The sequence below is a fragment of the Amyelois transitella genome, chromosome 12 (genome assembly GCF_032362555.1).
Source record: "Amyelois transitella isolate CPQ chromosome 12, ilAmyTran1.1, whole genome shotgun sequence".
Classification (NCBI taxonomy): Eukaryota; Metazoa; Arthropoda; class Insecta; order Lepidoptera; family Pyralidae; genus Amyelois; species Amyelois transitella.
Window position 1 is genome coordinate 8674139 of NC_083515.1, and position 21482 is coordinate 8695620.

Here is a 21482-nt window from a genome sequence, read left to right on the forward strand (position 1 = left end):
TGTAAATAAAAAGGGGATCAATTTGTTGGAAGTTGGAAAAATCATGTAATATGATTTAATTTTATATTTGTTTTTAATATTTGTGCAATAATAATTGTATGTTGTTAATTAATCCTTGATAGTGCTTCCGTTTAGTTATTATAAACTACGCTTATCAATAAACCTTCTCATTGGTACTGCATTTTATTAATTGAACCTGGTGTTAAGCGTAAAACTATGCTTCAAAGTAATTTAGAAAAAAGCTATGAATATCGAATGAAATAAAAATAATCGACTTGCGATTTTTGTCTATAATTGTATAATTGAATGTCTGGGATTCGAAGGAAAATACTAGAAATAAAAGGAACGTTGAGAAAATAATTATGTACTACCATAAAAGTCAAGGAACTTTACAATAAAAATCTTATTATTTTGTAAATGGCACAAACAGTGACAATAAATCTACATCAGAATTATTCTTAACAAAGTTAAAGAGCAAAATTTATTTTATAATTACTGGATATGTACTTACACAATAATCCGAGATCTTTATCATTATTTGGCCCCGCCTCTTTTGCATCGTTTGGCATATTGTAAATATGGTATGGTATAATACCAAACGATGCAAAATAATGTGCTACCTGAGATATCTTAATTTCATTTGAACCACATTTTGTACATATGTATATACAAACTTTAAATCACTTATACGGAGAGGGACGAAATTGAATTGGCAATTAGACTGCGGGAAGTGTGACTGATGAAAAAAGGTTTAGCGCCCTTTAAGATACAGAGGAATAGAAGAAATGAAACTTAGAGAAAAAAGCAGTGTAAGAATGTGATAGTTGCGACGAAGCCTGATTGGAAGCCACTTGAGCTATGCACGGAAAGAGATGTGGTCATATTTGCGTTGGCCAAATATGACCCTGAAACAGAAATTTTAATGCCGCTAAAGTATATTAAGTAGATCTTTAGAATGAATGAAATAGCATAGTCAAGGACAGGAAGGAGTAAAGGCACGCGAAATTTTAGGTGCAATGGGTAAGAAATGTTAAATCTTGTGAGTGATCTTGCTGAAGCGAATATTTTCCTGCTAACTTCCGCCACTTGAGAGGACCACGAGAGATGACAGTCAAAGAGAACACCTACATTTTTGACCCTTTTGCTATATATATTTATTATAATTTATGTATTTTTTTATATTTTTTTTGGGTCTCTGATTTTTTATCTGTATTAAGTATTTATAGTATTGTAGTCTTAAATCAACCTGTGTACTTTGTTCCGTACATTTATAATTTATTTTATGTATGGTTCTTCTGACGTCCACCGAGCACCGCTCGGTCACCTAGGTACTTTATGTAACTTGATTATGACTACAGCGGACATATTTTTTACCACGATGTAAGTTGATATGTGATATTGATATGCGAAGTTCCGTATATTTTGTTTGGTCATGTCGAGAGGATGAATGAAAGTATGTTGACTAAGAAAATATACAAAGGGAATATAAATGTTGTAACATACCTCGCTGTCGTTGTAACGTACTTTGATCAAATCAGAGACGTTCTGGCAAAGGGTCAGGTCAAGAGTACCCAAAACAGACGAGCTTCGATGCAAAGTTATGAATGGGAATGAACCGAAAGCAGTATGCAGGGATCGTGGCAAGTGGAAAGGTGTGCTCTTTGCCTGCCCCTCCGTTTTCATTAACAAAAAGGTGGTAAAAGAAAATAATTCAATTCGCATTTCATAGCAGTCGGGCATACGAAAAATGACTATCTTCCAAGCAAATCTCACACAAAACATAGGTTAAAGTTTCCTTATTTCACATCATCGCAGTCTTTCCCTCACCGATATTCTATTTTTAAAATTCTATCGTAACCGGTCGAAGCCTTATGAAGTGCATTGGACTTAAACGGGTAACGATTGTTTAACCATTTTTGTACTGTACAAAGCGTGATTTTTCGAATTATTTATATTGTGTTTCTAGTCAATCGCTCCGTCTTGCGGGTCCACAGTGATGGCAGTTTCTTCCCCGTTCTCGTTGGAAACCACCATCTCATACGGCACCTTGATTCGTAACGGCACGCGTAGCTTCGAGTTCGATGGCGCCTGGAATAAAAGAATGTTTTTTTTTTTTTTAATTATTTAGTTCATGAAGCGACATACTTATGTGGGTGAAATGAAAGAAGTTTGCAGGGATCGTGACAAGTGGCAAGATAAATAAATATATACGGGACAAATTACACAGATCCAGTTAGCCTCGAAGTAAATTGGACACTTGTGTTACGATATAATAACTCAAAGATTCTATATTTTATAATAAACTAGCGACACGCCCCGACTGCGCACGGGCAGCATTAATTCATATAAACCTTTTTAAATTTTCGCCTTTTGATATGGTATAAAAAAAAACCATTCATTTTCATCACATACTAGTATGGTTTCAGTCACGATTGCATCCTCACCACTCTGGGGTGGAGCCCGGGGTTTGCTTTTGACCATGGATCCTGGATTGAATGAGTCAGGTTTTACACGAAGCGACTCCCATCTGACCTCCGCACTCTTTGAAAGGGAACCTTACTCGTATTGGATCGATCATGGTTACGCATCCAGTTGACTAAATGTGCATGTTTCCTCACAATGTTTTTCCTCACAGTAAGAAAATCGGTTAGTATTCAAACTAATGTTCATAACTTCGAAAACACACATGCCGGTTAGATATCGTTGACATATAAAAATTCACCCTATAAGCCTCATTTAAGGTCAGAGTTCCTGCAATGTGTGGTTAAAAACTTACGAGAATAGTTATTTCAGGTTTAACAGCCTCAGATGGAGTTGTCTTCTTCAGCGCATGTGGTTTGAACACTGCGTTGAGACCGGCTTTGACCAGACTCCTGGGCGCCATGCAGATGGGGAACAAGTCAGGAATCCTCTTCTTGGTGGTGGGGGGCGGCGGCGTAATCTCCTTCTTATGGGTTTGCGTGTGTTTTTGCAAGTGATCCTTGCGGTAGAAACCTGGAATGATTTCTGATTTGTTTATTTTTTTTATTTTAAACATCGACTAAATACGACATAAATTCATCCTTCGTTAAAAATGGATCTTAAAGTATTACAATAAAGTACCCAATCTTAAAATATTATATTATTAACACTCCGCGCATTCACAATGTTCGTGTGCTTTATTGCAATATATTATAAGATCCATTTTTGAAAGGTCTTTAAAATAACAGATAATATCATGATCCGAACAAAATACTTTTCGTGACATCACAATTAAGTATCATTTTCTAAAAGGCGTTTTGGAATTGCCCATATAATTTACTTGCTTATATCTCAGGCAGTGTTTTATTTTAAAGACAAAGTTAAAAAAAATTGAGTACAAAATTAAAGTCTATCGAAATAGAATAGAATAAGTACCTAAATTCTAATATGTATATATTTATAACATTTTTACATTGTGACCTAAAAAAATTAAAAAAGAAGTACACAAAGTAAATAATTAAAATAATAATAAACAATAAACATCAATAGAACAGACCTGACACAATTATACAAGATAAAATAAACAATATCACATATCTTATAGATATATAGACATACCCAATAGCCACAACGTTAATAAAATAATAACTGAAAAAATCAGCAAATACACTGAAGTAAAAGATGAACTTCAGCTTATAATGTGGAAACTAAATAGAGTATTATACACTTTTCCTATTATTTTATTAACAGGCCTAATACCCAAACCCAAACACCTCCATTATAGCTAAAAACTTTTAGACTTGCATCCCAACATATACATAACTTTAAAAAAAGCCGCTATACTTAATACCTGCCGTACTCAGATACCCATCAACGCTACTCTTTCTACACAAATATCTAATAAACCCGATCATGGAAATTTGCTAACTAAACTAATTTGCTTTTTAAAAAAAATACCTGCCATACTGTAAGAAAATTATTACACATAGACGAATCCGAATTTTCAAACGAAACTGAGCTTCTCCATTTAGAACATCCTTAATGTAAAAATATAAGTATCATTAATATTTACTTGGTTTTGACCCGTTAATATAAAAAAACAGTATAAAACTGAGAAATAAAATTTTATCAAAATAATAAATAAGTACAAATTAATAGATAATTGTCAATTGTGCAATATTAGGTTTAAACAATTCTAGTTAGATTTAAAATTATATTATGATGAATAAGAAGATCTGTTACATAAATTTAAGACACAAAGTCTTACTCTTACTGTTATGCAAATAAAAAAATGAATTTAATCAGTTAGTATACCCATTATGAAATTACCTTTGTTACAAAACTGACAGAAGAAGGACTTTATACCCGTGTGGATGTGCAGGTGGATCTTGTAGTGGTCCTTCCTCCTGAACGGCTTGGAACAGTACTTGCACACGTACACCTGACGGACAAATCACAACACATTATATAGCTTCCTTTTTTCTATGCCTGCATGTATGCGCTAATCTCTGAAATTTGTGGACGGATTTTGTTCTGAGGAAGTTTCTATATATTTATATATAGACCCCAGGCTGCGAAGGCGTGCGAAGCCTGGGGCCTGCGAAATAAAATCTATACTAATATTATAAAGCTGAAGAGTTTGTTTTGTTTGTTTATTTGTTTGTTTGTTTAAACGCGCTAATCTCAGAAACTACTGAACCGATTTGAATAATTCTTTCACTGTTAGATAGTCTATTTATCGAGGAAGGCTACAGGCTACATTTTATCCCGGATTTCCTACGGGAAACGTCAACAATGCAGGTGAAAGTTGAATGAGTCGGCCATCTGCGAGCTTTCCACGCGAACGCTGCGCAAACCAACAAAGATATAGTAAAACAATGTACTAAAGATATGAAGTACTCATTTTTTGCCACAAAAAAGTCCGCGAGAGCATATATCTATCTCTTAAGGTTTACTTACAATAACCACTTTTATGTTCATTTTTTAAGATTATTTTTTCATTATAAACATAAGTTATTTTAAAACCAATTTTCTTTAATTCAGTATTAATCCTTATCCAAATAAATATGTTTATTACTTTCGGCTTTTCATGTAGACTAAAATTGCCATTTACAGTATATAAATCAGACGAATAGGTTTTGAGATATAGTCGTTATAAGCAATTTGCAGCGAAACATTTAATACGGCGAACCAGCGTTCTTTCTAATACACGTCTAATACAAGTCCCATAACAATTAGCAGCTATAATTGATAAAACCGAGGAGGATGTTTGCAAAAATAAATATGATGCCCAAAATAACTATTCCACGCGGACGAAGTCGCGGGCACAGCTAGTTTATTATAAACCCACAATTCCGCTAAAAGGCTTCGATTTAAACGAACTCGTCCATCCGTTCGAAAATGGATCTTAATACATTGCTATAAGGTAAATGAAAAACTCAATGAGAATCCCAACTAACACCATAAATGCAAAGTAACAACTGCTAAATGGCGAACAAAAGAGCTGATATTTTTTTTTCTCATCTGTGAATCGATGTTCTTTATATACTAATATTATAAGGAGGTAAAGTTTGTAAATTTGTTTGTACGAGTAAGGATTAATCTTTGTAAATCTTTGTACTGAACTGATCATAAAGACCTTTAAAAACAACCACGATCTGCAGGTGTTACAGGTTATGTATGCAGCACGAGCGAAGTCGGGTCGTAAAAATAACAACATAATACTATCGTGAATTGACATTGAATTGTGTTGTAACTGATTTTTCGAACGTAACGGACAAGCTTGATCACAAGACTAAGTTCATCTTTTTAAAGTGCTTTAATAAGCAAATAAATATAAAAATTTACCTTCCCTGGTACTGGAATGTTGCTCTCTTCTTCCCGCTTCGTGACTGGAACAATCGTGTTTATTATCTGGAACAATTATTTTATTTACACACGTTAATAAATGATTCACAATGTGAAAACATTAAAAATGTTTCATTTACTAAGGCAATGTGTTCAATATCATATCAGGCAATCACTTACAGGTAAAGACCACAAGGGAGGTAACTCAACTTGAATTAATGCCACGAGGAAGAAGAAGTCTGTTTATTACCTTTCGGCGACCATTCAGCGATGGTATGTGGCTACACCCTAGAATAGGTGAGTAACCCACGACACGAGATTTTGAAGAGAGTTACAATTATTAGGCGATATGAAGTATCCTATAATCTATACTAATATTATAAAGCTGAAGGGTGTGTTTGTTTGAACGCGTTAATCTCAGGAACTACTGGTTCGAATTGAAAAAATCTTTTAGCGTTGAATAGACCATTGATCGAGGAAGGCTTTAGGCTATATAACATAACGCTGCAACTATATGAAGCAAAGAAATAATGGAAAATGTGAAAAAAACGAGGAAAATTATCCTTGAGGGCTTCACTGATGCCCAAAATAACTATTCCACGCGGACGGAGTTGCGGGCACAGCTAGTTATGAATAAAAATTTTGAATTTGAATGTGATTCAAAAAAGGGTGCGCTGATAGACGCCGGCTTAGCTTAGCCGGAAGGGTGGTAGAGTAGTGGTAGGTGGTAGGATGGAAGTGTTTAATACCTTCACCCCGCCGGCAGGAATCTTGTTCTCGTTCCTCTCGTTCACCTCCACAGTTTCGTTGCCATTTTCCCCGCCCGCCTTGACAGAACATTTGTGGTTCTCGAACTGTGTATTGGAGTAGAATCCTGGAAAGTAACACGAATAAATCAACCTCATTATCATAATTACGGTCTTTGTGGCGCTGCGGTGACACCGGAGGCCCCGGGTTCAAATCCCAGTCAGGGCATGATGGGAAACTACCTTTTCTCTGATTGGCATAGGTCTTGGATGTTTATCTTTATTATTTAACAAGGTATCGTTGGGTTAGTATCTCGTAACACAAGTCTTGAACTTACTTCGAGGCTAACTAAATCTGTGTAATCTGTCCTGTATATAAAAATATCATATTCCCCAATTATTTCCACCTCGCTCTATTAGAAGCAACCTGCATCCAACGTTTTCCCGCAGACTTCACCAGGTGTGAAGCGATGGTCTTGAACAACTTGAACTCCAAAAACAAAATGTCTCCTGCTATCTCGCTCATAACGGCGATCAGTTCAGTTCGCGGGTTCAAATGTTGCGCTATGATTGGCTGAATAAGTTTCAAATATATTCGCGCCATACAAAAAATAAGACTTCTGCGCTGGTATACATTGGTGAAACTTATGTGGTAAAACTGTACCTTTATTACACAGTGAGCACCATATGGTCGGCTGCATCCTGAGATGTACGTTCATGTGGACCTTGAGATGCTGTTTCCTCTTAAATTTCTTGTCGCAGATGTCGCAATTGTGGGGCCTGGGGTCTTTGGGGGGCTTTGGAGGCGGCCTAGGAATCAGGAGACCCGTCGACAACTGCAAAACGGAAAATCAACATGTTATTGTTTTACGACCATGGACAATGGTCTTATTGTAGCTTTTGCGCGAGGCTTCGCTCCAGTGGGAAATTCGAGACAAAAATTTTCCTTTATTATACTCCCGAAGGTCTATTCAAAATTCGTGAAAATCAGCCCAGAAGTTATTAACTTTATTCGTTACAAACATACACAAATACTAGTATTTTCTCTTTAGTATTACGTACTTCATTTCGGCCCTACACACGCGGCCTGATAACTCCTAAATCCGGTATTGTTACGCTATCAAACAATTCAAAATCAATAATCTCTATTACAACAATAAATAAATTTAGGAAAGTGTCATAATATAAATTCCCGCTTAAAAAAATTAACATCAACATCTTAGTATACATTTGTTACACTTTGAAGCTGAGACAACTTTACAAGAATGCAGAATGTTGCATACGATGCGAGACGATGACATATAATTAATCATTTGTGTTATTTGCCCCGTATGTTATTATTTACTCCATTGGTCGCATCATCCATGGGAAAGAGATGGAGTGGTCCTATTTTAAAACGCAGAGAACCACGCGGATGGTCGATATATGGGTGGATATATGGATGGATGGATCAAGTTCAGGTTTATCCACCAACGATTATTAGGGCCCGAAACCGCAAACTTTGATACTTACTTGAGGGTAACCTGCTCCATTGAATGGCAGCCATTGGGAATTCCCCGGATTGTCTGGGGCCAACTGTGCCAATGCTGTAAAAAAAAATGTATACACGTGACAAATTATACAGATTGAGCTAGCCCCTAAGTAAGTTCGTGACTTGTCTTATGGAATAGTAACCCAACGATAAACTATATTTTATTTAAAAAAAACAGATATAGATAAACATCCAAGATCAATCTGTGGTTCGTTTTTCGTAATGATCTTGTGACCAATGATCGAACAATGAATACATACCTACCTATATTACCTAATATTATAAATGCGAAAGTAAGTTATCATAATATACTCGTATGTAGGTAATATTTGTTTCTTGTCTTTCCGCGTGTTATCGTTACTGAAATTCTTAAAACTGAATCTTTTTGAAATTTAACATATATAAAATTAAAATTCTGGAGAAGAACAAAGGCTTCTTTTTATCTCGGTAAAAATTATAGTTTCCTTGGTATTTGCGAAAATTCTTAGTAGATCAAAGTGTGGTCAGCTGAACGTGGCCTATCAGACTTATCGAGACTGTTGGCTGTGTCTACACCGCAAGGGATATAATTTGGTAATTTGCTTGATACGGGCGCACACTAAGCAAAGAAATTTGTCACTTCTTTACAAACCATTCAACTGATCTTCATGTTTTATATACTGACGGAGAAGGACATAAGGTCACGCGGGTCAAAGTTAGTATTAAATGAATTCCACTTTTCGTTCATACGACATTTGTGAAAATAAATGCACTAAAATTCTTACAATTTAAAAATAACATATTTCATAATTACGTGTTTTTATCTTTATAGTAAATTCATTTAATGTTTGATGGCATGTTGGTATTTTGCAGATATACTATATTTATTGACAACAAAAACAAAAGAAAGTAAGATAAGAATAAATAAAAAAAGGGTTAAAAAAAACAAAAAGCTATTGTGGGAAGTTTTCCATGTGAGAATTTTCTACCGACTTAGTGGACCTCCGAAACACGTGACTAAAAATCTACATACTTGCACTAAAAACAAAACTACTTACTCCAAAAAAATTGGTAAATAAATAATATTATTAGATTTCTTAATATTTTTTTTAGATTTTCCCTCGTCAAATATTTCTTTGGGTACTACCTTCGTTGTTTTAATTGAAAAATATATAATAAAATGGATATAAACTAATCTTTAAATATTTTAATTAATAAACGAAATAAACTGAAAACAGCATGCAATAATTTAAAAAAAATATATTTTATTATTAATTTGAAAAAAGCTTACACGTGGAAAGTGCCTTATGTTTTCTCCGTACTCCACACTACAGATATAAAAAATTTCATAGCGGGTTAAGTGGTTTTGGCTTGAACGACGTACAAACAAACACATAAACACACTGTATTCACTGTAGCTATATCATTAACATCACTTTGTATAATTACCATCATTAATAATAATATTGAACGTGCACTAATTTAATAAAAGGTCTGAACTTGTTGCACATAGGTACACCACCACCATACCACATAAACCATAATTAATATTTAATTCACCTATAAACTGTTCTACACTCCAGATGTTCATGTTTTATCATAAATGCATATAACTTTGTATATAATTTACAAAATAGGTTCTTATAAGTGTTATTGTATGATCTAACAAATTAAACGAGTACATTTTAGTTGAAGTTGTTTGAAAAGGATCTCGGTAGAGGAGAAGTAGGGAAGGCTATCTGCGATCGAATATATGCAGTGCTGAATCGATCCAGGGCATCGATGTTTCCACTCTTGATAATCGTCATTCGATTTTTTTATAGTTATGAAGCATTGGGAGCTTTAACTTTTTCATGTTATAAATACATTTTGAATATAAATTTCTTCTATCATACCTGATCTGACTTTGATATGGTAATAAAATGACTGTTATTATCGAATTCTCTGAACCAAAAGAAAACTGATTTTACTGGTATGTGATCAGTTATTACCCCGACGTGATTGGAAGCAACCTTCTTCTTCTTCTCTCGCAAGTAGTTTTAAAGCAAGGCAGCTACTAGCAGCTTGTATCGCAGCAGATCAATCACAGCGAACTCGCCTAGCTTTCTGGTGGTACATTAATTAATTAAATAAATTATCGATAGTATCGACAGTATCAATATTATATCGATGGTTTGCCTATCGACGTTTTACAACACTAATAGGTACGGCCTTTTGTGTGTAACTTTCTACCATCTACCTACCTGCTACAGAAAAAAAGTAAGGTACCCCTAATTTTAACAACAGTGAGTGAAGAATGGTCTCTTCGCTCCAGTGGCAATTGGCACCAATAAATAAAAGGAATAGGACCACTCCTCTTTCCCATGGATGTCGTTAAAAGCGACTAAAGGCTTATAAATTTGTGATTTTTCTTTTAGGCGATGGGCTAGCGATCTGTCATTTAAATCTCAATTCTATCAACAAGCCAAAAAGCTGTACGTGGCCTATCAGACTTTTCAAGACTGTTGGCTCTGTCTACCCCGCAAGGGATATAGACGTGACCATATGTATGTATGTTTACCTATAAGAGAAAGTTAAAAAGAAGCGCCAATAAATGAAAAGCTGAATAGTAATAAGCTGGGTTGGAACTTTGGAACGGTCACATCATGAAAAGAGATGAAGGTTGTGTGACTGTGAAGGAAGTGGAAGGTTTAAGAAATAAGTCCGAAAAAGTGATGGATGGACAGCCTAAAGGAAACTATGAATAGAAATGAAGTGACCAGTGAGATGGCTACCAAAAATAGTTGGAAAAAAACTGACATACAATATGCCGACCCCACGTAATGATTGGGTAAAGGTAACGACAAAAAAAAAGGAAGTGATTGCAACCTGTCACCAAATTTATAACAAAGCCATTCATCTGAAATTGGCCTCAGAGCCTTTAAAAGGCTATGTCTACCCCGTAAGAGATGAAGTTTTGATCATGTGTGTAAATAATTTATTTAATTAATTGTATTTAACAACAACAGAAAGACAATAAGCTTATAAGTCTAGGGTTTTTTCTGCCAATCAACCGAGCGGGAGAAATAATATACTCGTAACACACTACACAAGCTAAGCGGACGTCGAATTAGTATTACAATTTAGACAACTGATTTTTTTTACTTTAACCAAGTACTTATGAAAATGTACCATAATACGATGTCACAATGACGTAAATCATTTTTACATACACACATATAGTAGGTATAGTCACGTCTATATACCTTGTGGGGTAGACAGAGCCAACAGTCTTGAAAAGACGAAAAGGCCACGTTAAGCTGTTTGGCATAATGATAAGAGTTGAGATTCAAATAGTGACATGTTGCTAGTCCATCGTATAAAACAAATTGATTAAGGTGTTGACATATTTGTGTGATGCTCATAAACTTTTATTCATTCATTCATATATAATCACGTTTTTATCCCTCAACGGGGTAGCAGAGCCTTTCGTAGAGAGTTTTACGAAATGACTATGACCACGTTCAAATATAATAGTCAAATTGAGATTCAAACAGTGACAGGATGCCAGCTCACCGCCAAAAGAATCCCAAATTTATTTGCAATTTTATTACTTTGCATTGAATTTTACAATTTTTAAAGCAGAAACTGGCAAACATGGTTTATGTTAAAAAAAAAATTAATTTCAATAAGTCTACCTATCCCCTGTCGGTCTCTTCGAAACGAGCACAATATTCGGCCAGTGTTAAATCCTACCATAAACCCGAGAAACGGTGGCATTCCACGGTGTCCCGGGGGGGAGCCGACCCCACTCAACCGTTCCCCTATTCCCTTTTTTACCCGCCATCCCCGTTTTAACAGCCCCCTAGCTCTTGTTGCGTGAAAAAAACCGGTACCAGCAAAAAATGTAGTTTGAAATCTGTTCGATGTTTGAATATTGCTGAGGTTAACAAATTATTTTTTTTATTCCAAGTTTTTTTTAAGTAGGGTTTTCCTAATTATGTTTACTTACTATATACATACATATATATTTATTAATCATTGCGCTGTGTGATCCCTGACACTAATACAAAAAAGAACAGGACCACTCCATCTCTTTCCCATGGATGTCGTAAAAGGCGACTTAGAAATAGGCTTATAAACTTGCGCTTCTTGTTTTAGGCGATAGACTAGCAACCTGTCACTATTTGAATCTCGACACTTATCATTATGCCAAACAGCTAAACGTGGCCTATTAGTCTTTTCATGACTGTTGGCTCTGTCTACACCGCAAGGCATATAGACGTGACTATATGTATGTATGTAAAATGCATTACAATAAGTTAACATCATTGTAACATCGTTTTATGGTACTTATTTATTTATTTAGGCGACAAAGGGAATAGGTGCGCTTTTAGTGCCTTTAAGAAAAACACGGGCTTCGTCGGAAGCCCTTGTTGCTCATAATCTAGTGCAAGCTTCCATGGTGGCTTGGAAGCGAGGGAAAAAGATAAGTAAAGTGTGCGCCGGCTGCTTCTCTTCCCGTCATTGTCAAATTTTTTCAATGAAAAGGCCAATAAACTTTGGATTCTTCTTTTAAGCGATGGGGCTAGCACCCTGTCACTATTTGAATATTAATTCCATTAAGCCATATAGCTGAATGTGCCTATCAGTCTTTTCAAGACTGTTGGCTCTGTCTACCTCGCAAGGGATATACGTGATTATATATATGTACGTATGTATGTAATTCTATTATTAAGCCATACAGCTGAACGCGCCTTTCAGTCTTCTCGAGACTGTTGGCTACCCCGTAAAGACGTGATTGATATAGATACCTATGCATTTATTTATGTGTGTCGCCAGATTTTTTACTCTATTTAAAATACTAGCAGTAGGTTTTGTCAATTTGTTTAGGTACTTAATGAATGCGTTTTTTTGTTGGAAAATATATTTATGATTTCATTTTTCATCCATCCATCCATACAATCACGTCTATATCCCTTGCGGGGAAGCCAGAGCCAGCAATCTTGAAAGGCTGACAGGCCACGTTCAGCTGTTTGGCCTAATGATAGAAATGAGATTCAAATAGTGACAGGTTGCTAGCCCATCGCCTAAAAGAGAATCCCAAGCTTGTAAGCCTTTCCCTTACTCGCCTTTTATGACATCCATGGGAAAGAGAACCACAGCCGGGAATAAAATATAAAAGTGCTGGGGCTACCGCCCCGGCTATACAAAAAAGTAAGTCTATTGTAATTTGGTTGACTAAAGGAAATTACATTGTAGGTACTTATTATTTCATTCCAGTTACTGTATCTTATTATGTTTTTTTATGCAGTTTGTTTGTAAAGAGTTCACAAACAAACAATCTTACTAGTTTACAGTTTTACTCGAGTCATCTTTTACCAGGTAAGTAGTTCTAAGTAGATGAGTACTTTTTCGTAAAGATACTTATCTTATCGGATACCGTAGGGGCTAAATTAAAGTAATTTGTCCAAAAACATTATAATCTTTTAGTCAATTTAGTTAAAACTTTCAGACGACATACGTTTTTAATTAAAGTTTAAGAAAAAAAAACAAATTTTTTTTGTATTATTTCTTAAAATTTGGTAGAAATGTAGCATGAAAATAATTCAATACATTCCACGTGGTCCTTTGTTAAGGCATTTCCCTAGCTAGACACACATTGAAAAATCGAATACAAAATAGCGAGAACCCTCACCCTTCCACCCGAAAATAAATTGGATCTTTGAAATCCCCAATCCGTTGGAAGGTCCCCCTCTAAGCCAGTAGGGGATCGCCCTAAAAGGGAGTTGTAAAGGTCGGCTCGCGTCGCATTTAGCTCATGTGGGGGGCGCGACCGGTGGGATATTGATTTTAGTCAGATAGCCGCCATATTTACTTGGGTTTTATATTCGAGGAAAACATGATATTGATATGTTGGCAGAAAACTTAAAAATGGCATGAATTTATTTTATCCATAATTATGGAGAGGCAAACGATTTCTGTATATGATTGTTATAACTTATCTATACTAATTTATAAAGAGAAAAGATATTTGTTTATAACGAATAAACTCAAAAACTATTACACCGATTTTAATAACATTTTGCACACTCACAAAAATAGACAAAACGTTGAGGAGTAATATATTTACACGACACACGAGGACTGACTAAAAAAAATAACGTCATGAAGAATATGTATGTATATGGTGCCGTGTGGTTCCCGGCACCAATACAAAAAAAGAATTGGACCACTCCATCTCTTTCCCATGGATGTCGTAAAAGGCGACTAAGGGATAGGCTTACAAACTTGGGATTCTTTTTTAGGCGATGGGCTAGCAACCTGTCACTATTTGAATCTCAATTCTATTATTAAGCCAAATAGCTGAACGTGGCCATTCAGTCTTTTCAAGACTGTTGGCTCTGTCTACCCCGCAAGGGATATATACGTGACCATATGTATGTATGAAGTATATGTTTGAGGATAAGTTCATTGTGAATATGTTTGAGGATTGTGTACTTTATTGTAATACTTTAAGATCCATTTTCGAACGGACGGACGACTTTGTTTGGTTCGGATACTTTTTCAGCAGAATCATCGGTCTATCTCTCTCTCTCTCACCATGGCGTGTTCCCAGTTGCACCCTCTGCCGTAGCTAACTACGGGGTCCGCCTTTCTTCTTCTCTCTTTCATTTCTTTCGGTCTACCGCGTTTTCAGTTCTAAGACGATCGTTGGCCTATCTATAAATAGATATTAATTACATCGATGAAATCAAAACAAAAAAAAAAGATAATTCTTCCCCTAGTCAGCTAACATTACAGTATGTAAATGTACGTATAATGTAATATAGCTACCGTTGAAATGTAGCGTTGCTAGCGAGGGTCAGCGTTGGGTACCGGTACTGGCCGGTTCCCCTCCCTTCGACCCCCCCTTAAAAGGGTCGACATCCCATGACGTAATCACACACCGTTATAAACTAGGTACAGTCGACTGCAAAGTGTGGAGCATCGATGGTCGAATCGATAAGGTGCTCAATTGAAATGCGTAATACGCAGGGTGGCATAGGTTCAAATCCCACATCGGCCATGAATACCAATGCTTACATACATATACATACATATGGTTACGTCCATATCCCTTACGGGGTAAACAGAGCCAACAATCTTGAAAAGACAGAATGGCCACGTTCAGCTATTTGGCTTAATGATAGAATTGAGATTCAAATAGTGATAGGTTGCTAGCCCATCGCCTAAAAAAGAATCCCAAGTTTGTAAGCTTATCCTTTAGTCGCCTTTTACGACATACATGAGAAAGAGATGGAGTGATCCTATTCTTTTTTTTAATGATGACTTTTCCAGAAATGTATGTTTAAGTGGTAACAGATGCTCTTAAGGTAATGGAAATTATCGTGAGGAAACCTATACGTTCAGGAAACTGGTGTAATCATGATACAATTCCATCGTGGAGTTCAGATAGCAGACGCTTCGTATAAAAACCTGACTTGCCCTATCTAATATCATGGTGAAAGGTGAACTCCGTGTTCCTCTTTAGTGAGGTAACATTGTAACCGGAACTAAAACCAGGTGTAAGAGGACAGTCGCCCGCAGAGAAACTTGACCTTTGTCTTTTTGGTTAGTATGAAAAGGGTCATGTTATTCTCCGAGTGACTGTACAATACAAATGTTATATCATGCTGCGTAAGTTTGTCAATGGGTAATGGGTATAGACCTACTCCATGCTACAAGGATTTCCTTACATTGTACTTATTTGTATTTACATATATGTATTAAAATTAAACTCAGTTCTATCATTAAGCCAAATAGCTGAGCGTGGCCATTTAGTCTTCGAGACTGTTGGCTGTCTACCCCGCATGGTATATGGACGTGACCATATGTATGTATGTATATATTAAAAATTTCATGAAGATTATTATTCTGTGAAAAATTACAATTTTATTATATGTAAGGATGATAAAGTCACATACCTTCATGCATTTCTTCGTTGTCGACGTGCGTTTGAAGATGTGCCTGTAAGTGGCTCTTTATTTTGTAAGTCTTCTCGCAGTAGTAACAAGGGTAGCGGATCTCTTCCCCGCTCTTATGCGGTGACACCGACAGATGAGAGGTGATATCCATCGGGTCTACATCCTAAAACAAAAGATTTTTTAATTGTATGAAAGTTCAGCTGCACCCCGAGAGCGCTTAATAATTTGAGGTGCAGGTAAGCTGGCGACGCCTTTTTTAATTGCGCTTAAAAACTATCGCTATCCCGATTCACGTCATAATAAAAAGAGCGATAGTTTTTCGCGCGATATAAACGACGTCGCGCTTGTCACGCTACGGGGGGCTGGAATATCAGCGCGCAAATAATTTGCTAGATTATTCTTAGATTGAAACTAAAATGCAAACGAGCATTACCTACTGTTGTCAAAAGAACAATGTTTCATTTAGTTGGTTATTAGCACGTTCGAGAACCATAAAAATCGTAATAATTTAGGACTTTATTATTCCGATTTTAACTGCTTTACAACGAATATTGGGACGATTTTGAAACTTTGGAGCAAAGATAGAATAGTTCTTCAGATCTGACATGGGGAATTTCATACCACTATTTCCACGGGTGCATGTCAACACGAGTGAAAACATTTATGTTTCCGTCTTCACGTCAACACACTGTACCGATCTTCAAAGTTTGATACGTATAGTGAGACAAACATAGACACTAAACGCGGGCGGAGCCGCGGGCGATAGCTAGTTATACATACAATACACAGCATATTCCAGCAAGTTAATAACGCGATATCTTTAGATTGTGTGGGCAACATGTCGTGAAAGCGGGTCAACGTTCATGCCAACGGAAATGGGGGGCCCCCGGAGGGCTTAACCCCCCACAGCAATACATTTAGGTCAGGAAAATATAAATTGGCCGTATTATAGGAGGAACGACTACGCTCTTAATGGTGGGGGCTTATAAATGCATAGATACTAATATTAAAAAGAGGTGAAGTTTGTAAGTGCTAATCTTCGGAAATACTAAACAGATCATAAAAACGATAAAAATGTACGAAAATTTGTAAGGATGTGTGGGATGTGTATTTTGTTACTCTTTCACGCAAAAAGTTGCCGTGTGGTTCTCGGAACGTTAGAATACGACAATTTCATCTCTTTCTCATGATTGTCGTTAAAGCGCTTTTCAGGGAAAGGCTTATAAACTTGATATTCTTATAAGAAGGCGATGGGCTAGCAACTTAAATAATTAAATCTCAATACAATTCAGCTGAACGTGGGCTTCTAGTCTAAGTCTAAGATTGTGCGGTCTCTGTGGGGTAAGGGGTAAAGACGTTACTATGTACGTTCAAGCAAAATCTATACTGGACGGACTTTGATGAAATTTGGTACACGGGAAGAATATGTTTAACGTGCATTTACATAATTTTTATCCCAAAACTAGCAGTGCCCGCGACTTTGTCCGCGTGGAATATCTAGTTATTTTGGGCATCACTGAAGCTCTTAATTAAAAAATGAATAATTTTTCCCGTTTTTTCATATCTTCCATTATTTCTTTGCTCCTTATAGTTGTAATGTGATGTTATATAGCCTAAAGCCTTCCTCGTTAAATGGTCTTTTCAACGCAAAAAGAATTTTTCCATTCGAACCAGTAGTCCCTGAGATTAGCGCGTTCAAACAAACAAACAAACTCTTCAGCTTTATAATATTAGTAAAGAAGTATAGATTTCTACGGCAGTAGCTAGCTATTGATATGGCAACACCCGACTCACCTGCGACTGCTCGTAATTTATTACATCGGCGCTGTCTTCGAAGGTCGAGTCGTAGTCCATGGCCTCATTCTTCACTCCAGTATCCTCGGAGCCCGGCGAGTCAGGTTCCAGCCCGACAAGCAGCTCCTTGCTGTGCGTCTGCAGATGCTTCTGAACGTGATCTTTGCGGCTGAACGCTGGACAGTAATAACATTTTTACAGTTCCTCCTCCACCTGGCTTTAGTACTGGTTACATCACCACTTCTTTGATCATGGATCCTGGATTGGGTGAGTCAGGTTTTTACACGAAGCGACTCCCATTTGACCTCCGCAACCTATGCAGGGCAACCTGACCCGTATTGGATCGAGCATGGTTACCTACACATCCAATTGCATAAATGCGCACTCAAGATGTTTTCCATCACAGTAAGAACATCGGTTAGTATTCAAACTAATGTATGTAACTTCAAAAATAGTCATTAGTGCATGGCCAAGGTGCCTTAATGCGACTTGGAATCAAGCATTCTAACCGGGCACCTTACTGATTCAACCTCTGAGGCTCATAGCTCAGACTCTCCACAGGATAAATAAAATACATATAAGCATGTCTACGTCCACTCCATCTCTTTCCCATGAATGTCGTAAAAGGCGACTAAGGGATAGGCTAATAAACTTGTGAATGTTCTTGTACGCAATGGGCTAGCAACCCGTAATAATTTGAATGTCAATTTCATTTTAAAGCCATACAGTTGCACGTAAAGAAAAGGCCACTTTTCAAGACTGCTGGCTCTATCTACACCACAAGGTATATAGAATTGTATGAATAATAATTTAGGAATTCTTCTTTCAGACGACTAAGCTTGCAATGGCTGTCACTATTTGAATCCCATAAAGCTATACAATACAGCTGAATGTGACCTTTCAGTCTTTTGGCTCTGTCTACACCATAAGGGATAAAGACGCGATTATATGTATGTATCTTATTATTTAATCAGGGGAAAAATTTGGCCATATGACTTAATAATGGAACTGTGATTCAAATAGTGACAGGTTTTTAGCCCATCGCCAAAAAGGTCCTAAATTTATTAGCATTGTGATACAAAAATATAACTCACTTCTGCCACAAATACCACAGGAATGTGTCTTATCTCCTCTGTGGACAGCCATGTGTATGTTTAGATGCTCTTTACGCTTAAACCCCTTGCCGCAGTCCGTGCAGACAAACGGCCTCGTCTCGTCATGTTCCATCGTGTGTCTGTCTAGATGCTCTTTCCTTTTTAATCTGAATCAAACATACAATCATGTCTTTAACGCTTACAGGGTAAGAGAGAATCAGAATGTCTCTATTCAGAATATCTATGACACTAACTTAAAAAAAAGTTAAATAAACTAAACATTTTTGAAAATTACATTAATACGTTATCCTAGGCAATTAGTGGATTAGTACCTACACAAAAATGTGAATTTGATCACCCAGGTGAACAACGTATAATAAACAAAATCTACCTACATCAATTTCTGGGTGCACAGAACAATGGTAATAATATAATATGTACACACTACAACAACTGAATCATTGCAAGCATCTTAAGCTCCATCTATTAGCGTACTGAAAAGATAAACAAGTAGGAACTTATAATCTTACCCTTTACCGCATATTCCACATAGATATCTGTATTCTTTGGTGTGCATACACAGATGCAGCTCTAATTCTGCCTTATCCAGATACCGGACCGGGCACTCGATGCAGCAGTAATGCACAGTCCCATCTTCTGTTGTTATTATATTCGCTAGCTTGTTCTTGGTGACACACCGCTTCAAAGAGTACTGTGATGAATCATTTTCTAGAAGAAAATTTTATATATTTCAAATCCTGTCATATTTAAATAGGTAAGTACCCTATAATACTCCTGTGAGAGTCCTATGTACCGAGTCGAATATAACAAAAAGTTTTGGCTCTGGCTTGTAACAGCCTTCTTAGACTTGACCATAGACCCTTAAAAAATTTGGCCATTTTTCTTATGATGCAATAAAGAGTCTATCTATCTATCTTATAAATTCTGCACAAACAAAAAAAATCAAAACAAACCTTGACCTTCACAATCTTCCATTTTGAAAATTTACTCTAGGATCTAAAACAAAACAAAGGATTATAAACAATAGCATGGAATTTATAAACAGAAATTATTTATGATTGAAGTAATATTAAAATTATGTTTTGATCAAGGAAAATATTTCAAAGTTACATAGTTCCCCAACTAAAAATTTACTTTTAAAAGACTACATACATATTCCTATTCCCCCTTGTTAGATATCGCCCAGGGCCCGAACTCCCCACCGAATGGATATAGGGGTGACTACCCTATCGTCCTCTAGGAGGGGAGGGGACCCCACTTCGGACCGTTACCAGGGGTGGTTTTACCTAATTCACCGTACCACATAGATTTAAAATTAAAGTGTTCTTCTTTCTTTATATACGAAATAGGCTAATAAAAATTTAGAGAAGCTGAAAAGTGAAATTAAACATAATTAAGTATCAAATCCGCGCGAAAAAGTTTCACAGCTGCCACTGAGATTGCACTTTCTTCCATAGTCAGCTAAACAAATGATATTGAATAACTTACATAAAATACCTAGTTAACGTATAAGCTACAACACACACTATATCACATTGGTCAGAATATAACTCTTTATACATAAAATAATAAAAAAAGTATATTATCACAATCACGACTACGACACAGCTTCCCCTACAGTTACAACGCGAAAGACTGCAGGGTAGGGATTAAGTTTGAGTATTTACGGCAGGGGTTAGTGCGAGTTTTACTTGATCATAACATCATACGTGTGTACCAAGTAAACGCGGATTCGTACGTGATTTAATCAGCGCCACCTAGTGGTAACACGATGGCACAATGCAATGCCATACAAATTCGCGTTTACTAGTTTGACGCGTTTATCCGGATAAAACTCGCACTAACCCCTGCCCTGATTATAATGAATACAAGTGCGTAAACCACGACTTGACCCAAAAAAACTTGTAACCCGCTTAAAGTTTTACGCGGAAGCCCTCGATGCTCCTTTACCAGGTTGTGGATCATAGTCGTGTGTGCAACTCCTAAACCGTCAAGGTTTTATTTCTTGCCAAACCCATTCTAATTTTTGTGTTCATAACTTTTAGGATTATTTTCTCAAAAATGCAAAGTATTTAACTTGGACGGACGACTTGTGACTCATACTCGTACTTTTAACACTTGACTATACAGCTCCTCAAATTCGTTCTTGTTCCTTATATCTACGTATATCCAGTGCATAAAAGTCTATTTTCCTTTAAAAGTATTGCAAGTGCTTTGAATCCTTGTTTTTGCCCTGGTATTTACGCTTCCCGAACGTAGAAGCCCTGGTACGCGATTTTACAAGTACGACCCAAGTGCGAACAATCTGATATAAAACGCCCACCCAATATGTAAGGGTAATCGCAAAGAAATTGTACTAAAATGCTTAACGGCTTTATTTTGCCAATGTGAATATACTATTTTTTATTGACCTAATATTTATTAAGATATAATATATTATTTTTAAACTATTATGATGAAAATGGCGCACTAAGTCATTAGCAGCGAAGAATCTACATCGCGCAAACAAAGATTTCACGGAATGGAGGATAAATACAACCTCCAACTCAACATGTTTTTAAGC

At 36.5% G+C, this 21482-nt stretch overlaps 1 protein-coding gene across 2 annotated transcripts; it reads right to left on the bottom strand.

The window, feature by feature from the left end:
* Nucleotides 1-373: 373 nt before the first annotated feature.
* Nucleotides 374-20640, bottom strand: LOC106142412 (zinc finger protein 133). 2 transcript variants are annotated; one of them, XM_013344160.2, is made up of 13 exons: nt 20408-20640; nt 19873-19915; nt 19429-19627; nt 18899-19065; nt 17805-17980; nt 16011-16173; nt 8067-8140; nt 7219-7390; nt 6558-6682; nt 5809-5874; nt 4327-4402; nt 2777-2994; nt 374-2088 (listed from the first exon to the last, which is right to left on the bottom strand). In XM_013344160.2, the coding sequence occupies exons 2-13, from the start codon at nt 19892-19894 to the stop codon at nt 1963-1965; spliced, it is 1584 nt and encodes a 527-aa protein (XP_013199614.1). In that variant the 5' UTR covers nt 19895-19915; nt 20408-20640; the 3' UTR covers nt 374-1962. The 2 variants fall into 2 exon arrangements, with proteins under 2 accessions (XP_013199614.1, XP_013199612.1); XM_013344158.2 differs by having other exon boundaries at nt 4291-4402.
* Between the last annotated feature and the right edge of the window lie 842 nt (nt 20641-21482).

Bases quoted from the DNA above. Each gene is read 5' to 3' on its own strand.
- LOC106142412 (XM_013344158.2), bottom strand. From the start codon at position 19,894: ATGGAAGATTGTGAAGGTCAAG. The intron at 19,066-19,428 runs GTAAGATTATAA...TGTTTGATTCAG, and splicing joins TGTGGAATATGCGGTAAAGG to ATTAAAAAGGAAAGAGCATC. The intron at 7,391-8,066 runs GTAAGTATCAAA...TCCGTTTTGCAG, and splicing joins ATGGAGCAGGTTACCCTCAA to TTGTCGACGGGTCTCCTGAT.